General features: G+C 37.7%; 1 protein-coding gene across 5 annotated transcripts in view; it reads left to right on the forward strand.

Moving 5' to 3' along the window:
* prom1a (prominin 1a) overlaps nucleotides 1-21,832 on the forward strand; it is a 102,178-nt gene that overhangs the window by 20,151 nt on the left and 60,195 nt on the right. For all 5 annotated transcript variants that reach the window (XM_088917979.1, XM_088917981.1, XM_088917982.1 and 2 more), the window contains exon 2: nucleotides 867-1,585. In XM_088917979.1, the coding sequence (XP_088774105.1) occupies nucleotides 1,363-1,585 (223 nt within the window). In that variant the 5' untranslated portion in view covers nucleotides 867-1,362. The remainder of the gene's footprint in view (nucleotides 1-866; nucleotides 1,586-21,832) is intronic.

Raw genomic sequence — 21,832 nt, forward strand, 5'->3', positions numbered from 1 at the left:
CCCTGTAGTTATAGGTCAATTGATTATGATGGGTGTGGTTTAACGAACATGATACAATGTATTTTTACCATAAATATAAATTATTCTAAAAGCACAGGCACAATTTTCATTGTGCAGTATTTGGCAATAACAGACACCCTTTTACCCTATTAGTCCATCAAGCTTTTTACAGTCATAAAATCATAATGGAGTCAAACTTAAAAACATCAAAATATCAAACCAGCTTGAAATCTAAAATATTGTTCCAATATAAATGTGTGTTTTCCAAGATTCTAACATCTTCAGTATATGGTTTAGGGGCTGTACTTGTGCACAGAGCTGGGGTCCCCACTCCTAGTCCTGCAGGGACACCTGAGTCAACTGGTCACTGTTATAACATCCCCCAGCTCCTCACCGGCTGGTCCTGGACGGTCAGGGGACACACCACACTGATTTTTATTTATTCTTATGTTTGACATAGAAGTGAAATAGTTTAAAAGTTTAATGTCCCTGTAAAATAACATTACTAGAGCAATAATTACTGCATGGTAGTGATGCCATGGATTTAACTAGACTGAGGGGAGCTGTAGAAATTCTAGCTATCCTGTCCAGGTATTGAAATTTTGTTACACATTATATTATATTATTATATTGTTTTGCCCTATTGAAATTAAACATAAATCTGAAGCTACTTGCTACTTAAATATCCAGTGTACTTTCAAAGTTAATTTCTTAAAGCACAGAAAGTGTGTGCACTCTTCTTAAACTGCATTTAAGAAGTACATAATTTGTCATTTCTTTTGTATACGCCAACATTCTCCTAGCGCACACGGACACTTGAAGTGCTATTTAAAACCTAATAAGTTCTTTGCCTTGGTGTGTTTCAGGCTTCCTGCTTCCTATCTCCGATCTTTCCAGCAGGAGGAGTGCTTCTCACTGGAGCAGCTGCTTCCTGTCGCTGCTGAAGATGGTGCATTGGCTCTGTTCTGTTCCCAGCTTCTACAGCAGTTCGCTTGTCATCTAGAGCTGAAGAGAGCACGAGCACACACACACACATACGCGCGCACGCACGCACACTCGCCAGCACACATCCTCTCAGCACTCACAGATAAGCACTCTGGGACCGTCAAGCCAAGAGCTGAAGAGGAATAGCATCTGTATCTCAAGCCTACAAGCACCTAACCTGGGAGAGATGTTTACAATGAATTCATCCCAGGAGTCAAGGACTTAAAGTTTACATGCAGCCCTGTCTGTTTTTCAGAGCTGTTTTCTGAGAAAAAAAAACATACAGATCAGCAAGGTTTTTTTTTCAGCCTGAAAAAATACTCTTCTTTTCCTTTTTCCCCCCCCTTTCTCTCCTTTTTTGCCTGCATACAGACAGTCATGATTGGAAAAGTGGGTCTGCTGCTTCTCATGTTCTGGGGCTGTACTGTGTCTGAATCCCAAGGTTCCAAGCAAATATCGCAACCGGGAACTTTGGATTTTGGGTTTGTTCCCTCTGGAGTTTACGATACCCATGCATATTATGAACCTGGAGCTATAGGAATTCTTTATCATATGGTCCATGCCTTTCTTTATGTGGTGCAGCCCAATCCATTCCCTCAAGGTAAGATTTGTTCATTTTCATTCATTAGTCTTATTTCTGCTGTGATCTGTACATTTTTGCTAAATATCTGCAGGTAAGTGGACTCGTGAGTTACAGAAGCAGAGCTCATTTCTGCCTTTGTGCTGGCCAGAAAGAATAAGGGAGTGTTTAATTAGAATTCACAGAAAATGGTAAATATTCAAAATTTCAGACTGTGGTTGTGGCACAAATAGAGAAGCATTTAATTTCTCTATTGATTTCAGCATTACCCATCTTGCGCATTATTAGGTAAGAACCAATGTTAATTTTAAAATCCTATTATAAAACTGCATCCGTATTGCCAAATGGATCCAAGTTTTAAAAAGCAAATGGTACAGTGTGAATCAATCTAAAATATTGAAGAACGAAGGCAATTAGCTCATAATCTATTATTCTGCTTGTAAAGTGTATAGTGTTTGGCTCTTGTGGAAAAATTTTTGAAACCATTTCATTATTATGCCTGGCAGATGGCGGGAATTAAGAAAGCCCATTTAAATGCTAACTAAACACTTTTTCTGTTATGACTGCTATTCATTCTGTGGTTGTTGGATTCAGTGACGGAATGCAGAAGTTGGATTCAGGAAACTACTAACGAAGTTTTTATTTTTTGCATGTGTACGTTTTGGGTTTGTTGTTTTTAAACAAGGGAGGGGAATTTAAGGTTGTGTGGGAGGTGAGAGACGTACAATAAGATTGGCTTTAAGTCTGTGCCATTTTGGTTCTCATAATCAATTAGAAAATCTTGAGATTAGGTGTGGCTTTCTGAGTCACCTGCTTAATTGGGTAATCCTGTAATCTCAAGTGCCATATGTTGCGGTGTTTTTGTTTTCCAGTCAGAGCTGCACATTGCTGTGGAAAACAATAATGTTTGTCTATAGAATATAGTAACACCTGTAAAATATGTTTAGGAATTAACATGCAGGGATGAGGCTTAAGTCAACTGCTTCTTTTCCTTTTGATTAATACAGACCAAGAAATAGATCATTGTTCTATGTAAGATGTTTTTTTTGTCTTTGCCTGTTGCCTTAAATCAAAGATGGAATGGAAAATTATTAATAATTGATCATGCATTAGATATTTTGTGATCCAGTGCGAGTTTGATGGTTTAAAGCAAATCCACTGTTTCTCTGTACTGAGAGTCTGATTTAGTGTTTTAGAATTTACACTGATTCACTCCCACCTCATACTCTACATTGTTGAGCAGCCCTGGATTTTTGTACTCCTGAGGCCTCAGTTGCTTCTGCAGTAGCTCTGATTAAATGGGACAACAAACAGCATGCAGAAAGAAAAAAACGTAGCTTAAAATAATCCGTCTGGTATCCCTCTATTAGAAGAGACATGATCAATTTGAAAGACTTCCTCGTCTGCCAGATAACCCACAAGGCATTAGAGAAGACTTTTCTAACCCTCCTCCTGGAGAGCCCTAGTCCAGCAGGTTACCAGTTCAATCTCACTCTGAAGTCTTTGAATGCTTTGTGATCATTTAACAAGCTACTTGCATCTTAAGTCATTTAGACATCATTTTCAACAGAAAATCAGCCATTAAGGACTAGTTCCTTTAATGTAGCCCTTTGCCTGCTTAATTCATTGAAAACTTTCTGGTTTCTGGTAGGATGTTCAGAAACAGGTGATCCAGCATGAAAGAGTATAAGACTTGAATGGTTTTGAGTTCTCCAGAAACAGGGCTGCATTACTGAGTTTTGTGCAGCCTCAGTGATATGGGTCTCAACAGGGAACAAGGGGGCTAACACATCAATATTCATCACTGATTTAGCACATACATATCACCTCTGCCTCCTTATAGAATGAGTAATTATAATCTTTTTGTTTAGTCTGTAAAATGATTTACTTTGTCTCAAAGGATTAGTTTGAAACAGTGCACAAAGAAATTAGATTGGACATTATTTTAAAGATGTGAAAATAGGACTTATAAAAAACTTAATTCACACAAAAGATGTTCAGAGAACTGTGGAAGATTAAAGCGAAGCATCACGTACTGTATATGTAATTGGCGTTTTGTTTTAAAGATCTTGAGATTTGTTTTAGAAATCTACTCCTCATGTACATCAGATATAAGAAAAATATTGCATAAGTTAAGAGCTGTTGTACATATACAGTTTTATTTTTCTATCCATTTAATCTTTATGGAGTAGGGATATCTTCAGTATGCAGATGTTAAATACAGTGCTATAATTTAAGTCACTTAGGCTATGTAAGATCTCTGTCCAATAAATTCTTGTGAATTGGGACCTACTGTATTTTAACTTGGAGGTTTTGGTAGAGTCACATATGACCTAACAATCCTGCAGTCAAACGAATTAATTTTATTGTTCCAATTTCCACCTTCTAGTATTTGTGGAGTGCGATCTCTTTACTTGTGTTTAATCCTCAAATTGTTTTACATCTGGTGTACTGTGCACCATCACAAGCTGGAGGAGATTCTGGAATATAGCAGTTTTCCAGTCCTTCACTGACTATTTCTCACTATTTCCACAGAATGGTATGTTTCGCTGTGTGTGAACGTATTAGAGGAAATCTTGGTCATCTCCATTAGTGACCAGGCGGCGACTTTCCTTCTGAAAGAGAAACGGTTGAAATATCCATATTCAACTATAAATCCTGTTGGAACCAGGTGTGAAATTGTAATAAATATAGTATATTGGTGATTTTTATGATGGGTGATGGTATTTCCAAATTGCCATTTGTAATTTATTTTCATTTTTAAAGCTACTGTACATAGACTATATAAAAAGCTACTGTATTTATATTTTTTCATGATTGAAAACTGCTGGCAGGGTTTGGGGAGCTGAGTTTGTGTTTTGAGTGCCTTCATATCCATTTTAAAGTGCACCTTGTAACATTCTATAGAATCTTACAGTGTTCTTCGGGGAAAATGTTATTCCGTATTCTTATCGCGAAGGCACAAAAATGGGTTAATCCCATGTGGGGAAACTGGAAAGAGTAAAATTTTTAAACAGTAGATCCTTCCTCAGGTGAGTACAGCACTTCATCACCAAAATTAAATAATAAATAATAAGCATTACAGAGGCACTCAATTTCATTTTAAGCAAATGACGCTATATTTTCAGAAAATGGTGTTTGACTCGACTTTACACAAAACTTCAGTAAAGTGCCCGTGTTTCATGAGCACAGCCTGCCAGTTACAGTATGTTAGGGATTTTACTGTTGGTAACAGCTGATAACTGATGGATTTACAGCATAGCTCCCTTAGACTTTTTAATCTTGCTAGTTCAATATCTTTTTGTTATTCTTCTGTTTGGATATGACCATAGAAATCTTAGTGTGCCATCATTAATATTGGCAGGATTTCCATATCAAGGTTTTCTCCCTGCTGTGTTCAGAAAGCCCACTAAAAATGATAAAAGCCAGTATTATGAGAATACTTCTACAGTGCTTCCTAATCTCTCTGGAAACAGTACTTAATCAATTTATTCTTGCTTCATCTTTCTCCTTCTTATTTTTCTATGAAGCAATGCAACAGTGATGAGGTACCCTACAGCATATAAATGTCTGTATATACGTATACGGTGTTTATATATTTATGTTGAAATAGTATACTATGCATACCAATATTTTTCGTCTCATGGCTTTAATATCTTCTGGTAAAATTAGTTATTATATTCCCTAAAAATCCCTACGCTGTACAAAAAGTCCAGTGTTGAGTTAATTCTTCTTTGACAATGTGTGATTCTTACAGAATTAGATGCAATAATGTAGGCTAGTGCACATATTATGGCTTACTAGACAGACAAATAAATGAATCCTCTTAAACATTGTGTCATTGCCAGTCATATGTCATTTAGGATTAATTATTGCTAATGGTAGAAATTAGAATGAGCTTCTTTATCAATGGTTAGATTTTACTTGTTTATTTGACCCCTGACAAATCCTGGGTATCCTGATCAAAGACAAATGTAAAACACAATGTAATCATACTATACAGTACTCATTGTATACCGTACTATGCATACTCATACAATACTATAAAATACTCATGACTGTGACTTGACATATGGGGAGTATGCTTAATTTTGACATACTGTATCACTACTGAAGACTGTGGATCCAAATAATGTGGGTGAAATACTGTGGAGAAAAACTGTTCTATGCCCGATGTAAAAAGTGATCGCTAAATTTCACAAGAATACAGGATGACTTTTTTTTGTTTTTAAAAGCTGTAGGTCAAGCCATCTTATGCTGAACCTAAAAAAGCCCCAACTAATTGCACACTTTATGCACATTTTGTTAGAAAAATACAGACTAACCCTGATGCACCAGTGCTTTTGAAAGTTGCAGAAGTACTAAATTGCTTTATAGTATGAGTGGATCAGATACAGGTAAAGAGGTGGTTTAACCATCCTCTCAATGAAATGTGTTGATAAAAAGAAAAGCCAGAAAGGAACAGGTATGTTCTGCTTGTCATGAGTAAAATATCTTCCTTCCATCAGCAAGACGCTGGAGCAAGATCTCAGGCAGACTAGACAGTAGTGGAGCCAAGGTCTTTTAAATGATGAATCAGGCATTTGTGTTGCACAGAACCAGACCTGAGCTCTATTGATTATTAGAAGGATGAATAATGGCTGAGGGAACTAAGACACTGAATCTCCTATTTGATCCAAAGCCAACATCAGATCAGCATGATGAACTTCCATATGTCATATCTGTTCAATAAAATGACAGTACACCTGTTACAAAACAGAGCGGCATTTTTCTGAAAACGTGAACATATTGCCATTGTGAGGAGTCTTTGATGTTCTGTATTCTCAAGTGTTCTAAATACTTTAGTTATATATCTGCTGTGCTTTTCAAATATTCATTCGCTTGCTCAATAGATGAATTTTAATGCATCTATTCAGAGCTCTGGCATATTGAAATTATTGTCCTCTAGACAGAAAGAAACTGTCCAGTTTGCCAAAAGCACTTTTGTGTGCTTCTATGAATAAATAAGTAAATCACCTACTTAATTGAAAGACTGTGTTTCCAAAAATAGCTATTCTTTCATGTACTAAGGTCTTGGATTCATTGAATCTGTGACCTGTTTGCCAGTTCAAGATGACAAATTATTGTAGTTTTCCACAGAGATGAAGTTAAAAGCCTCAGCAAGCAACAGGCCACTGACAAGAGTCTGCACTCTATCAACCCACAGATAAGTGAACAGGCTGAAGGTTTAATTAAAAGTGAGTTCAATATTGTGTGCCTGATATGCATTATTTTGTAAATGTTTCAGGCATCCATGTGACTCAGCCAGCAAAGACTCTTGGAAGGCGTTCAGACAGCCCGGTAGCCCAGACTGAGTCATTGATTGATACCTGGGCTGTATCGGTTACTGACTTTTGCAGCTGAGAGTTCCCTGGTGCCTGTTATCTCACAGTATTGTTAGCGAGAGCTGCATCTTCCAGTTACTGCTCGATTAGCTCTGGACATTGTCGAACAGGATGTGCGTGGAAAGATCTTAGATGTCTCTTACAGAGCAGATTTTAAATGAATGCATAATATTAATATATTGCCGATTTCAAATTTGGCATTTCTATAAAAGAAATTGGCGATGCCATATTTGTAAAAATCTGCAACCCTTTCAGTCACACCAAGAGTAACTCTGCTTACAGTTCTATGTTTGTTAATGAGGCACAATGCAGTAGATCAAACAGGAGACTGTACTTCTACAGAAGGAATTCAAATAAGAGTTGATTGGCTTGCTGTGATGTGCAGCTTATAAAGCACAAACATTTTTCAATCCTCTACCACTGCATTTTTAAGAAAAATCTCATCCATAGTTAAGTTGTTCTCTCTGTGAAGGAGGCTAGGTTTTTCTGAGTTCAGTAACATTTTTATTTTCAGTAACAAACTTGGGGATGGTGTAAATTTTAGTTGGAGTAATTTTAGGGTGTGCTACTGTATTAATATATTTTGCCAACTGTTTTTTGACAGTTTAAAAATCAATCTGTAGTACAGATTTGAAGGTGGAACAAAGTAGCCTTGTTTTGTAGTATTCTTCTTTCTTTGAGAAACAGAATCGGGTCAGCAACATTTGAAAATATTGCACGATCAAATACAAAACCGGAACAGTTCAAGAACTGGATTTGACCAATTTTAATCATCCAAATTATGCAAAGCAAGCAAATGCACATGCTTATGCTTATCAGAACAATTCTGTTGGTCATCCTTTGTGCTCTAACCCACAAGTTGTGAGATTACTGAACTCTACCCCTACCACAGGCTCACACTGATTTGTTTTTAAGTTGTATGTTATTTAACTTGCGGTTGCAGCTGCTGTTCCATGTTTGTTTTTGGTGTTTCCTTAACGTCTTTGTATTGGAGCATATATGCAAATAAGCATTTAATTGCACTTGTGCATATGACAATAAACTGAACTGAATCTGAAACTGTGTGTTATTGGAGAAAAGTGATTGGCGAAAGGCATTGGCAAAAAAAAATGAAGAAATGTTTCAGATTTTACTTTTGAGGAAAAGTGTTTCTGTGAGCTATTCTCATTCTGAAGGCATATCCTTCAGCTCTGTTTTCTTGCGTCGGTGATGCATCAAGGTTTAAAGTCTGAGCAAGACATTGTTTGGATTGGGTCATGCAGAGGAGCCAGTTCATCCGAGAACATCAGGACCACTTTAAGAAACTGCCTTAAATCGCTTATCGCAGTGGCAGTCCAATACATGCTTTAGAGAGTTCATTCCAAAATAATTTATTCACAAAATAATCTGAATAAATCTCGGGGGCGTTCTCTATTATGAAGGCTATTATCTGTGGGATGCAAAGATGAATTATTATTTAGGTATATTTCTCATTTAGGTGTCCTGAAGTCTTCTAAAGACATTTTCAGAAGAGAAAATGTCTGCCTGCAAGGTGTGGATCTCTTTCATTTTGCCCTTAACATTGATAAAATATAGAAATGATTAAAGTGAAGAGTGAGTCAGGAATGATGCAGCTTTCATTGAGGAATTGCTGACCTCGGAAGGCAAATTTCTGCCCTGAAAGTCCAGAGAGTAAATTCAGCTGTGACACTATAAAATCTTCATTTTATTTGCCAGATTTCTGTTTGGGGGGGAAACATGCATGAGAGGTTAGAGGGGGTTTTGAAGAAGGAAGCAGAACTGCTCCTCTTAAAATAAAAGATCTATTTTTAGAAGAACTCATTCCTTCCTAAAGTTGTGGATTTTATTTCTCTGGAGAAATTCCTCTGGACCAAACCCTGGGAAAGAAGCTAGGATCCTGATGGAGTTTATGTTATGTAACCATGACCTTTATTACCCAGTCAGCACGGATCTAAAAACAATGGTAATCATTAGGATCTCATTTGCTAGTAATACATGATTGTATTACCATCGGTAGTTTAAAACCAGACTCCTTCCTTCAGTTTAACCTTTACTGATTTTTAGTTTTAATTGTCACGCAACTTAAGTCCTAGCATTAAATACCTCTTAAATAATGCTGCAGTGTTTTGGTTATAAATACTTAGACAAAAAGAGCTTATTGATGGGTCAGAAATGTGTTGTTAAATGTCAACTGAAACTTTAAAAAAAACTATGTAGTGCCTCCAGATGACTGTATGAAAATCAGCTTCTCAAAATTCTTTCCAGTTGCATCCAGCAAAGCCTAATGATGCAGAGTGAATTAGGCAGGTTTTCGAGAAGCCTCAGAACATGCTTCATATTGTTACAACTAATGAAAGTGACTATGGAAGTGCATTTAAGAATCTAGATACAATAGGTAACACCTGGCTCGTGTCAACATTTCCTGTTCTCCTGAGTTTCAAAGCAAGGAGATGTTTGCTGAGAAGCAGGGGTGCGAGATTCAGTGATCAAAGCAATCTGGAGTTTACCTTGGTTAATTAACTATGGATAAATCATTAAGGCTGTCATCAACAGTCTAAGAAGATAGCATAAAACAGGCAGAGAAGGAGGGAAAGAGAGGCAGAAGCGATAGAGAAGATAAGGGACAAGTGAGAGCTTCTTGTTCCTGATCATCCAGAAAGACCAGATCTAAGTATTTGAACCTCATTAAGAGACCTTACTATTATGTTATTTTTTAGGAACTGATTTCTTGTATAGCCTCTGTTAAAAAATTGGCCTCTTCTGATTAGTGAGTAATTTTTTCCAATAGGAAGATAGGTTCCCGTTCATTTTTTATCATCTGGGTTTACAGAGAGATCTAGCTATAGGTCGTATTCTGTTTGGTTTAGATGAAGACAGCTTTATCTCTTAATTTGGCTGTTGTAGGCGTTCTTTAAGAGGTTGAATGCTTGGTGGCATTCTGGGTTTTTCTGGGTGGTCAGGACTTAGGCCTCTTGGATGCCTTGCAGGTCAATTTGTAAATAGTGTAACTTGTAAGTTGTTTAACCAAGTGAGCCTGAATTATTACTCTTTTCATCTAAGCTGTACCAGAGAACAAATGACATGTGTGCCTCTAATTATACCAAACACTCAGGTATATTCTTGGCAAAATGATTTACAAGTTGGGTATGATTAACAAATTGAAATATTGATTAACCCAGGTTGTTTTCACATATTCACCTTTTTTGTAACCCCCTATTTTAACTACCATTCCCCCTTAACACACCTGAAAGATTTCCTCTCTATATTCACATATGTTAGGGGACTGAGGAATCTTATAAAACATTTACCATGTCAGATGAGTTGTGGTGTAGGTTAGATCTTCAAAGTAGATTGCTATACCATGTGGGATCTGTTTTAAATTTGGGCACATTAAGAACAGAAGTCTCCAGGAAATTGAAGCTGAAGTGATAGTCCCACTAGGGGATTTGTCAGCCTCCTGAGGGAAGATCTAAACCACTCCGGTCTATTTCAGAAAATCAGCTTCTGCTTTCACATTGGAGTCTGCGTAGTGTGGGTGCAAAACTGCTAACAGGGAGGTAGACTAATCAATATATAGAATATTTTTTTATTTGTTTTGTATAAGTTTACATTTGATGTACATAACTGCTTTGTTTGACTAAGTGTGCCTAAATTATTGTTCTTTTCACCAAAGCTGTGCCAAGGAACAAACAACTCATGTTAATAATTACTGTTATTAACTGGGCTAACCCTATTAACCAAAGTGACTTGCAGAGGTTATAATTACTTTTTCTATACACATTTTAGTACTAGTTTTTTACGGCTAAGGTTAAGATAAAGGACTGAGATCTAATGCATTTAAATGTACAAATTCCGGTGACTCCAATGTATTTGAATTGGCAAATTCAACAGCGATACATTCACTACCAGAACTAAATACACATTGAACATATATTTCCTATACTAAATGCGTTTCTAAAACTTAAAGACTCAAAAACCACAAGATTTTAGATGATTGACTGGTCTGCACAAATTCTAATATACTGTAATTTATCAATAATTTGGATCAAGACGTATGTCAAGTTAAAATAAAGGGAGTGTGAGAGATTGTGTACATACTCAGTAATTAGGGCTAATATTTAGTGTATTTCAGAGCAGGGAAACCGATTACTTAATGATCCAACATTGCTTAGAGGCAGGTAACAGATGATCAAAGGGGTATTCTGGTGAATTACTCAGGTTAATTAACTTCATGGTGAATCTTTGGAGTGTTCATCAGTCTTGGAACACAGCCTCAAAAGACGGAAAGAGAAGGAGGACAGGGAAGCAAATAAGGAAATGCAGAGAGAAGAAGAAACAGCATCACCCTCCTCTTCCTCAAAGCTTCTACCCTGAGAGAGGCCCTTGTTCTGATCAGCCTTTGAGACAAGATTCTGGCTCAGTCATTTGAACCTTTATACTAGGGAGTTTACTGTCCTATTTCCTTTAGAGTAGAGTTCTATGACTAAAATTTTCTCCTAATTTTGGCACTCCATTTATAGAATAGAGATTGATCTAGTACCAAGTCGTCTTCTTTTATTTAGGATTCAGAGTTTTGTGCTTTTTTTGGCCTGTTTAGGTGTTTATTGGTGTTACGGATTACAGGGCTAGCATTCTGGCTTTCTGGGTCTGTAGAACATAGACCTAGATATATGTACAGTATATACAGTCCGTGTTAGAGTGTAACGGGTGTGTGTTCTGTAGTTTTAGTGTACATTGATCTTGTCCACCTTTGTCTCTGGTTTTATTATTCTTTCACCAGAGTTGTGCCAGAGAATATAAAGAACCTGCATGCCATTACTTGCTCATTTTTAATTATCGACCTCATCTAAGATGTTTTCTGAAATCATCTGCCGTTGAACAAGTACATTTGAATGATCTGAATGCGTGTTATTTCATAGGTGTTAATCTTGATTAACAGGAATTGCCATTTTTCCAACTGTTCATGAAGAATAGGGTGGATACAGCTTTTGTTAATGAACAACTTCTTAAAGTGCATTCTAAATGGCTTTTGAAGCATTTCCAGGATTTTAAATACAAATGCAAATGCATGCAGCTGGAACACAGAGCGAAATGCTGACAGTTACACATCTGCCACCTTGAGATTTATCATGTGTGACCACTCCTCCCATTCTCTCTAATGTCTTATCCTGCTGTAGGAAAACAAGCAATTTAACAGCCATTTCTTCAGAGAAGACACAATACTTTTTGTTAATAATAAATATGCTTATTACTAATTTATTTGGCTTACGCTTTTATCCTGAGCAACTTTATCATGCACTGATTATAGCTAGGTATTTCAACTGAAGCAATTTGAATGAAGTGCCACACTCAAGGTCACAGCAAGAGAGCACTGCCTGGGATTTAAACCCACAATCTTCATACCAGCCAAGAGCCCTAACCTCTATTCCGCACCACTGTCTTAGCTGTCTATTAATAAAATGTAACGTTTGTTTAGAATGAAATATATGAAGCTAGGCTGTTGTAACTGGTGAATTTTGTGATGTACGACTAAATTGAAACACCATGTTGATATACAAAATAGGCTAAAATATTTTGATGCTCAAGCTCTGTAGTAGTTAATTAATTTTAATAACTGAAGCATTATTCATTTGTGTAACCACTGTGCACAGGCCACTTGTGCATTAACCTTTTTTTAAAGAAATAGCTTTAATTTTTTATTTTAAGGCCGTCTAAATGGCATGTTATGAGGTAATAAATAGTGCAGTAATGCATATCCTATATCTTACAACTCTTGAGGCCACAGGACCGAGTTTTATTTGTCTCTGTAATGTGCTTGATATATAGGTCAGTCTTGCAAATCTGAACAAGCATCTGCCCGCATATAAAGGTGCCAATGGATGGGATTTTGGGAAGCAATTGCCTGCTAGCACATTTGGCATCGTTATTGCTAATTTGCTCCAAGCTGTGGCTGTGCTCTCTTGGACTAGAACGTGTAATTACTGATGAAGTTAAGATCTCCTTCGATATGCTGGAGGTATCACTTCAGCATAGGGGCCTTTGCACTCCAAGAGCCTAAACCTGGACACAGACATGTCATTGAATTGTATTAACCTCAAAGGTGTTAGAAGGTGAAAAGGCCATTTGTGGAGTACAGGTAAAAAAAAAAGTTTCCTTTTGCAGCAGGATGTGTGTCCACTACCATTTCCAAATGTAGTATTTTGTAGTTTTCCCTATTGTATCCGATGTAGGGAGAAGGATGGATAGGAGTTTTTTACTGATGGGTAGGAGTATCGTATTTCTAGCCGTTTCTGTGTGTCATTGTCGCTGTGGCAACCAGGTGTTAGCCCCACTAAGCTGATGTTAATCTGGGATTCATTTGCCAGCTTGATGTGCACAGCAAATCTTCAGCTTTGCAAACGCAGCCTCCTGCTGTTCAGCTTGACCCACCGGTAGAAGTAAACAAGCAGAATGAGAGACTCTCTCCCTTGATAATGTTTTCCCCTGTTTAAAAATAACTGCAGTTAAAGATGTTTTCTGAAATGCTCACTCTCTCTAGTGGAACTCTATAATCTGTAAATTCCATATTTGTAAAGCCACAGTTTGAATGGAACTCACATCCTTCCATTTTATTGAAACTTGCTACCGGAAAAACACTTACAACTTTATTAATTCAATTCACTTTTAAAGAAAAATGGTTTAGTAACCGTTTTTCCTTGTTTTTCACAACTGGGACTTTTACGCCTCAAGACAAAATTAAGAATTTTAGAAGCACCCCAATTCCTCTGTAGGAAACTCGATTTGTGCTTCCAAAACTTTTCACTATGAGGCAGAACAACTTTTAAAAATATTGATTGAACTAAAACATTCATTTGAGGATACTGAGTGAATACATTTCCAGTTGCTAATTTTTAAAGAGGTGAAAACTGCGTGGCAGTCTGATTAATAATTTCAAAACTGACTGTACAGAAATTATGTAAAGGTCATATCCTAGTTGACCTTGCAGAGAGAATTTGGACAAAAATGAGCTGAACACAGGTATAGGACACAAGGATTGCAGACTAAATGTTGGTGTCAATGGTGGCATGAATGATATGAAGGGCAGTGAGTCTTATCTGTCATAATGGTTCAACTAAATCCCATTTGATCGTGATGAATCGGTTTAGTCACGTAAGTCTCAACTCTACGTAAAATACTTTGGCATATAGATTAGGGTACAAACTTATTAGGAACAGGGTGCAGTGGCTTGCACATAGAGAAGGCTCCCTGTCTTTTATTAATAATGATGAAACACTGGTAACATTTGATCCTGAAAGCAAAGAAAAAGCTTTGGAGTATGCCTTCAATTCCAGGGCACTTGCCTTTGTTGGTGGTATGCAGTGCTTTTGTAACTCAAATTGGAGAAATTAAGACTGGAATATCTGATTCGGTCTTGGAAATATGCAACTGAGGGCTTTTGAGTGACTACATTTGTCACTGCAATGTGGCATGTCCTTATGTCTTATAAGGAGCAGAATTCTGAAATAATTGGAATTTCTCAGGGAGTACTCATTTATATTCCAGTTCTTTGTGTGTAAACAGGATTTGAGATTAGAAGCAAATATTCTAACAGTACCTCTGATGAAACCCTGATTGAATTGTTTGCCATAAAATTCAAGGGCCACTCATTGAGCCACAGTTAAAAGAAATTTATTTGTATGTTGGAAATGTAAATGATTTTAAATTGCATTTCAATCCATTCTGTAATAGAGTGTAGTTGAGGCTCCCTCTTAGGTTAGGGTACATGCATTGTGATCAGAAACAAATCTCAGCAGAATATCCACATTGAAAAGGGGGCTTTTGAATATGAAAATAAAATCAATTCTTAGCAAATGGTTGGTTTTACAGAATAAAAACATAAGATCATTGGCAGGTGCATTGAACACTTGCCTAGCATTAACTAATTGAAAGTCAGATGTAGATCTGCACAGCACCACAGAAATAACATTCCGTGAAGGGCTCTGCTGGGTTAAATATAGCGTTCATATCTGCCAATATAGTAAATTCAGAAAGGTTGGAGAACAGTTTGGTCAGTGAAATAAGAAAATCTGTGTCAGTAGTTGTCTCGGCACAAACTGAAGTAAAAACATTTGTTTTTTTGTGCTGCACTTGCCTTAAAAAATGTAATCCTCTGTTCTCCATCACTCCCTAAAGAGAAAGAGGAGAGTTATGGCCCAGTAAAACCCAGTACCATATGTTTAACAGTTTGCGGCAGATGAAGCCACATGATGATAAGCTTCCAAATCTTTGAACATTTTGAGGACTGAGATGGGAGTTCTGTGTGATGGCAACATCCACTTTCTTTCTATAAAAAACAATCTAGGAAGCTAGGATGTTTGTTAGGGTCATTTAAGAAATGTTTATTCCAGCAGAGCAGTCAATTAGTATATGATATAACTTTGAGTGTCAGAGAAAAATACACACAACAATATAAATGGGGATATATAAAAAACATGACCAAATGCTGATAATTAACGTACAGTATTTTTATTCTGAGATGAAGCAAACGACAGAAACCACTGAGAAAATATAGTAAGACACCAGTACGGTCAGGGTCATCAACAATTTCCTCCCATAGGTGGGTGCACAAAAGTAGGACACTAGTCGCCTCTGTGCTGCCCCCACTGATAACCCCAAACACATATCTGATGGCACGAGGGGCAGTGTGAGCTGAAAAACCATGGACTGTAAGACGCATCACTTCAGCTCGCACACAGTGAATGGTAACAACATATACTGTAGGTGTGTGGCAAACAACCAGTGAAGTCAACCACTACGTGTGGCCTAAGGGACGTCAAATCGAAGGAGAGAAGGATTTAATCTATTCATCTCCTCCCCACATATCTGATCTTATCCACAAAACTACTCTAGAAGAGAAAGACATAATGGATGTAAGTTCATCAGAAACTGTTCTCTTTGGTAGAAACCAAAACGATTAAAATTCCATTAAAACCACCACTGGATATCCAAGAGTAATCAGAACCTGCCTTGAAATTGGAAAGATGTGTTGAAATAAAACTTCTCAAAAGCAGTGACGTCTTGTGCGAGTCAAACACAGGCAATGCTCTGTTCCTGTGGAGCTGGGCACTCCTCCATGAGTAGTGTGTCGTAGAGGAGGTCCTACAGTCTCGCTGTTGAACAGCTAAGAAACAAAGTTTTCAATTGAGGGACCCACATGAGAGACAGCGTCTTGCTTTTTTTAGCCTACAGTGAAGAAACCCTATGGATGATGGCCATTCACTACTATTAGCTGCAAATTGGAGTTATTTTGTGTAAAAGATTTCCTAGTGGAAGAGGACTAGTGGAAGTGGGCATCTTGCAGTGCATGTCATGCAGTCTCAACAAAGCCCATAATACATTGAATCCCTTATCTTACTTTTTGCAGCGTGGTTTTAAATTTATTTCAAAGGTGCAAAGTTTTTTTTTCCCCAAGTTGTAATTAAAACAGGTGATGCAGTGGCTGATTTTTATTGCTTTTTTTAATCTGGTGCTTTGCAGGTCTAGCTGCTGTGATGTCTGGAGCTGATATATCACAAGTTGGTTTTTTTTGCAGGTTCCCTTTTAGGCAACCTGCCTAATTTTTTTTTTGTTCCTTAAAGCAGCTATTGTATTTTCACAGGAGAGGTTTTCATAGCACTTAGTTAGCACTTAGTGAAGGAGGTACTGCGTTTAAACCTCAGTAACACAGGAGAAAGGACATTCACAGACTCCCTAAAAAATGGAAAATGGTGTTTTATGTTCTTGGGTGTACTTTCAACTACATATTTCCAAATGTGTAAAATAGCTTTTGGTGATTCCCACTATTGCTAGGAGTTTGTAGATTCACAGATTTTTGAGAAGTCTTATCAGCAGCCGATCCTATCCATTAATATCCTGCCATTCGCTACATCTTGACTAACCATCTTGCTTTCTGCTGGTGCATCTCTCCTTCTCTCTTTTTCTCAGGTCTCTGCTGAACTGTATGTCAAGCTGTTCTTTGAAAGACATGGATGGCCTTTATTTTCACTGTTCTGATACTGTCTGGTTTCAAATATTCATGATTTGCCATTTACTCGCATCAAGAAGTGCTTGCCTTTTCCCTCCACACTTCTCTAGAGATTTGTTAAAAGAAAACAAAATAGGAACGAGGACGGATTCTTATTTTAATTGGCCTCGTATATTGCAAGGACCGAATATATTTGAGCTATCCAGTAGTACGTGAAGCTGTGCTGTCCTTTTCACCACTTTATGCACTTTCTCTCCGTTTCGGTTTGGAATTAGGCTGTACGAAGCTTGTCTGGCAATAATAGATCAAGCGATGGCAGCTCCTGCGGTTCGGTCACACGCCGCCTACAGCTCCATAGCAGGAAGGAGTATCTGTCACCAGACTGCTGAAGGATCTAAATGTAATTGTTTCATAGAATAGGCTCACCCTTTGGTTTACTAGTATAATTTTGGTTAACAAGGATAGTTGTAACCTTTTGTGTGGTTAACCTGGTCTTTTACCCTTTTGTCTTGGTTCCAAACTTGATTCATGTGAAGATGTTTTTGGTTAATTGAGCTAATTATTTGATTTTTGTCACATCCTTTAAAATCCTGCTGTTCTAGTCCTTTTTCATTTTTCCCAAACTGAATCTTCCTCTTCTACGGTGTCATCTATGACTGCATGCACCTCGGTGGGGTTGTACCGTGTGTATCGCAGGATGAGGGATAAATAAGCAGATAGATGGGTAACTATAACAAAACTTATGTTTTTTCTCCTTTCTCCTATCTTTTCTCTATCCTATTTATCAAATGATTTGGCTCAGGATGTCTTTCTTTTATGATTGTTTAATTTCTCATTTTTTTTCTGGCAGTATCAGATAACGTGAAATCTCTGTACAGTGCGATTCCTGCTTCCTAAGGCTTTTGCCAAATGTGTTAGAGCATATTACACTCTACATCAGTGGTGTAAAACGCCAGCTTTACGAGACAAGGGCTGTAAGAAACAGATTGTGCAGCATCAGCACATGCACTGTTGTGGAATGAAGCACTCTGGCAGAAGGAAAGAATTTTGCATTATGTCTTAACAGCTCAAAATTAAGTGTGAAGTTCTCAAGATCTTTTTTTTTTTGGGGGGGGGGTCTTAAGGCCTTTGGAAAAGAGGCATTTAAAAAGAAAAAGTGGTATTTCTACACATTCCCAACAAAGCATGTGCTCTTTCATCTTTGTTTAGGAAGCTGTCCTTCTGATACCTCTATAGTTTATATGCCCTATATTTTCTATTTCTGTATTTCTGCTTTTCACAGTAGGTAATTGAAATGCACACATGCAGAAAAGCAGCATCTGGGAGAGCCTGCTTCATAAATATATCAAAGCAAGTAGAAGCGTTTGTGCATGTGTAACAGTATCAAGACACAGTTTGTGTTGAACTCTTTTAATGTCCTCGTCAGTATTATAGCTTCTTGGAAAGCAAAATGATGTATCAGGATTTATTTTTAATTTTGTAAAGGAAGGTTCGAATCTTGGAAAATGTCTATAAAATTTAATTTTGGAAATTCCCCTGAAGTTATAGTTCTCTCAATTAAAATCGGAGGTAGAGCTATACATATCTTCGAAGAGGGATACATTTGTGTTTAATATAGTTATCTAATACTTCATTTCCCATCCTCCAAACATTGAATTTTGCATTGTGAAAGGATTTTGGGCTCCCCTTTCAACTTAAATTGTTACACAAGAATACAAAGTCTTCCTTTGCGTTAGGTATGTAGGTTTAGAAGAAACTAAGAAGGGCTAAAATTACTCCAGTATTTGCTAAGACTAAAAATGGAAATATTGAAGACTTGGCCAGTAATTAGCTGGTTCTTTGTGCAATGGGTATTGTGGCTGATTAGACATTTCCCACCGTAGGTGAACTTGAAGTAAAACGCATTGCATTGCCAAATTTCCCGTTGGTCTTTACCAATCATGGCCTCCTAGTAATCCCCTTCTGTGAACTGGCTCCATCACTCTTCATGTTCTCCTCCCCTCCGATAGCTGATATGTGGTGAGCGTACAGGCGCACCAGGACTGCCGTCTCATCAAGTGGGTGCAGCACATGGGTAGTGGAGGGGGGGTCCCCATTAGCTGTAAAGCGCTTTGAGTGGATTGTCCAAAAAAAGTGCTATATAAGTGTAAAGAACTATTATTAGTAGCAGTAATGTACGGTGCCCCTTGAACTTTTTTACATTTTGTTGTAAGGTGCCACAGAGCTTCATGAATATTTTTTTTTCGTGTTATCTACACCCTACACTGCACACTTATTAAGAGTGTTTTGGAATAGGTGTTTATGAATAGATTTGGCAGTGTTTGACCAGTGTTCTTTACAAAACTGTTCAAGCTTGTTCAAGCTCCTTAGGGAGAGGTGACAGACAGCAGTTTTGAAGTGGTTGAGGACAGGGCTCTCACTGGGCGAGTCAAGGATGTTTACCTTTTTGCCTCTTAACCACTCCACACGCTTTGGCCATTTTCTGCGGGTCACTGTCATGCTGAAAGATGAACTTCTGTCCCAGTTTCAGCTTCCTTGCAGAGGGCAGCAAGTTTTTCTCAAGGACGTTTCTGTATTTTTCTCCATTCATTTAACCTTCTGTCCTGACAAGTCCTCCAATCTCTGCCAGTGAGAAACGCCCTAGGAACATGAGGCCACCACCACCATTCTTCACAGTAGGGAAGGTGTTCTTGAAGGTGTTGTTTTGGCTTTTGCCAAATGTAATGCTTTGCATTTAATCCAAAATTTCTATTTCACCTTATCAGATCTGAGTTATTTGCGGCATGTTTTGAGTGTGATTTAAATACTTTTTTTGTTTTTGTTTTTTCTGCTCTGGCTTCCATCGTGCCATTCTGCCATAAAGGCCAGATTTGTAGAGTGCTGGGGATATTTTTATCACAGGCACAGTCTTGACCATGATTTTCTGACCATTCTCCATGCCCTCTCGTCCAGTTTAGAGAGGCTAAGTAGAGTTTTGGTGGTGCCATAGATCTTGCACATCTTAATCGTCTTGACTGAGCTTTTGTAAAAGCTCCTTGGTACTCGTGGTTGAATCTTTGCTTTGAAATGCACTTCCGAACAGAGGGAACCTACAGGACCTGCTGAAAGCATCCTGAAATCACGTGAATCACCGCACGTATACACCGGTGCAGGCCAGTTAATTTGGTGTGTTGTTTTGAAGGCCATTGGCTACACCTCAGCTATTTTTGGATTGCTATTGCAAGGGGCAGGTCCACTTACATAACCAAACAATTTCAATTTAGTTTTAATTGAACATCTTTAGAGTATTTTGTCACTAGAATGTTATTTGTTAGGATTAATGAATAAATAACTGTTTTAATACATTTTAATAACAAGCTATAAGGCAGGAAAAGCAGAATCTTGAAAGGTGTGTACACCTTTTATAGATAGTGTATATATTCATACTTCATGATATGTTTCTACATTATTAATATTAAATATATTTTAAGATAGCTGCAAAGTTAAAGCCTGCTTAATCATATGTTGCCACAACTGCATAATATAAATTAGTACAATTATTTGTGTGTGAGGACTGGGAATACATTGTTCACAATTCTTTTGTGGTTTTGTCTGCTTAGGACACATTACTACGTTCAGTATTGTAGAAAAATGCTGGAACAGCGCGATTGTCCATTGACATTCCTCAGGCAAACAGACCCACCTGACAGCTCTGTTAACTAGCATGTAGAGGAGGAAGAGGAGTTCACATCATGTGTTTATAATCCAAACTACGTCTCCTAATGTTTTTCATCGTGACTGATTGTTTGCAAAGTAGGTAATGCAAATATTTTAGGGATGTATTTTATTGAAGTTAAAAATGAAAGTGATATTTTGTAGGGTGCCCTCCTGCTTTAAATACTACTACATACTGTACTGTACTTTGAAGTGTAATGTCCACAAGTTTCTTGTTGGTAATATTCCAGTTGTCTCCTTTCAGTCCAGTTTGTGGTTCTGCCTTTCTTAACAACATTTAGGCTTCCTCTAATTTTTTTGTTTTTAAAATTTGCGTTACTTTATTCCTTTCATTAATAAATTAGCATATTTGCCAGAGGTGACTCTTAACACTTCACACAGTGCAGACGTTTCCCTTGGACTCCTACCTTGTTGCTGTCAGTAATTTTTAGCTTTTACTGTAGCTCCCCAGCTGTGCCAAACAGCACCAGTCTCTCTTGCTGCATGTTTTCTCCCTGAAGGGTGTATGTCTTAGTCCGTCAATTTCTGTGGTATCCGTCAACGGCTCTTCTGTGGAGATGCTGTCTGAAGGGATTTGTGTTTTTTCCCTAAGAATTTATGGCCATACTTGTTTTTTACATGTACTTTAAGTGTATATACTTGGTGGATTGTCCTTAATGGAGATTTTTTTTTATATTTTCTAGTGTTATTAGAAATGTCTTCCAAGAATGAAGGCGATAACAGGGTTGCCAAGATCATGCAATGTTCAACTGAGAACGCGAAGCCCAAAGAATTGAGATATAAGAAAACTTACAGTTGAGATCAGTTTGTTTGCTCTTCTTTCTAGTCTGTTTCATCTCATACCTCAGTTTCCTTGAAGAAAGAGCTGGATCACCTTAAATTAAATAGATAGGCATCTTTTTTGGTACTTTCTTACCCCTTTGTGCAATCCTTTTGTGTAAAGAAGCGCCTCCTTTTCTCAGTCACTTGTGTCCTCTGGGTCACGTTCCACTGTTTGTGAAAAAGACCACTGCGTTGATTTTGCCAGTGTCTTTGAGGGTGTTGAATACTTGTATCGTGTCCCCTCTGAGTTTTTCTCTTTCAACTCTAAAAAGGTTCAGTTCTTTCAGTCGGTCACTTTTGGAAACTGTGTAGAACAACACCACCCGGGTTGTTGAAGCCAGCACC

This window comes from Atractosteus spatula, chromosome 1 (genome assembly GCF_055471065.1).
Source record: "Atractosteus spatula isolate fAtrSpa1 chromosome 1, fAtrSpa1.hap1, whole genome shotgun sequence".
Classification (NCBI taxonomy): domain Eukaryota; kingdom Metazoa; phylum Chordata; class Actinopteri; order Semionotiformes; family Lepisosteidae; genus Atractosteus; species Atractosteus spatula.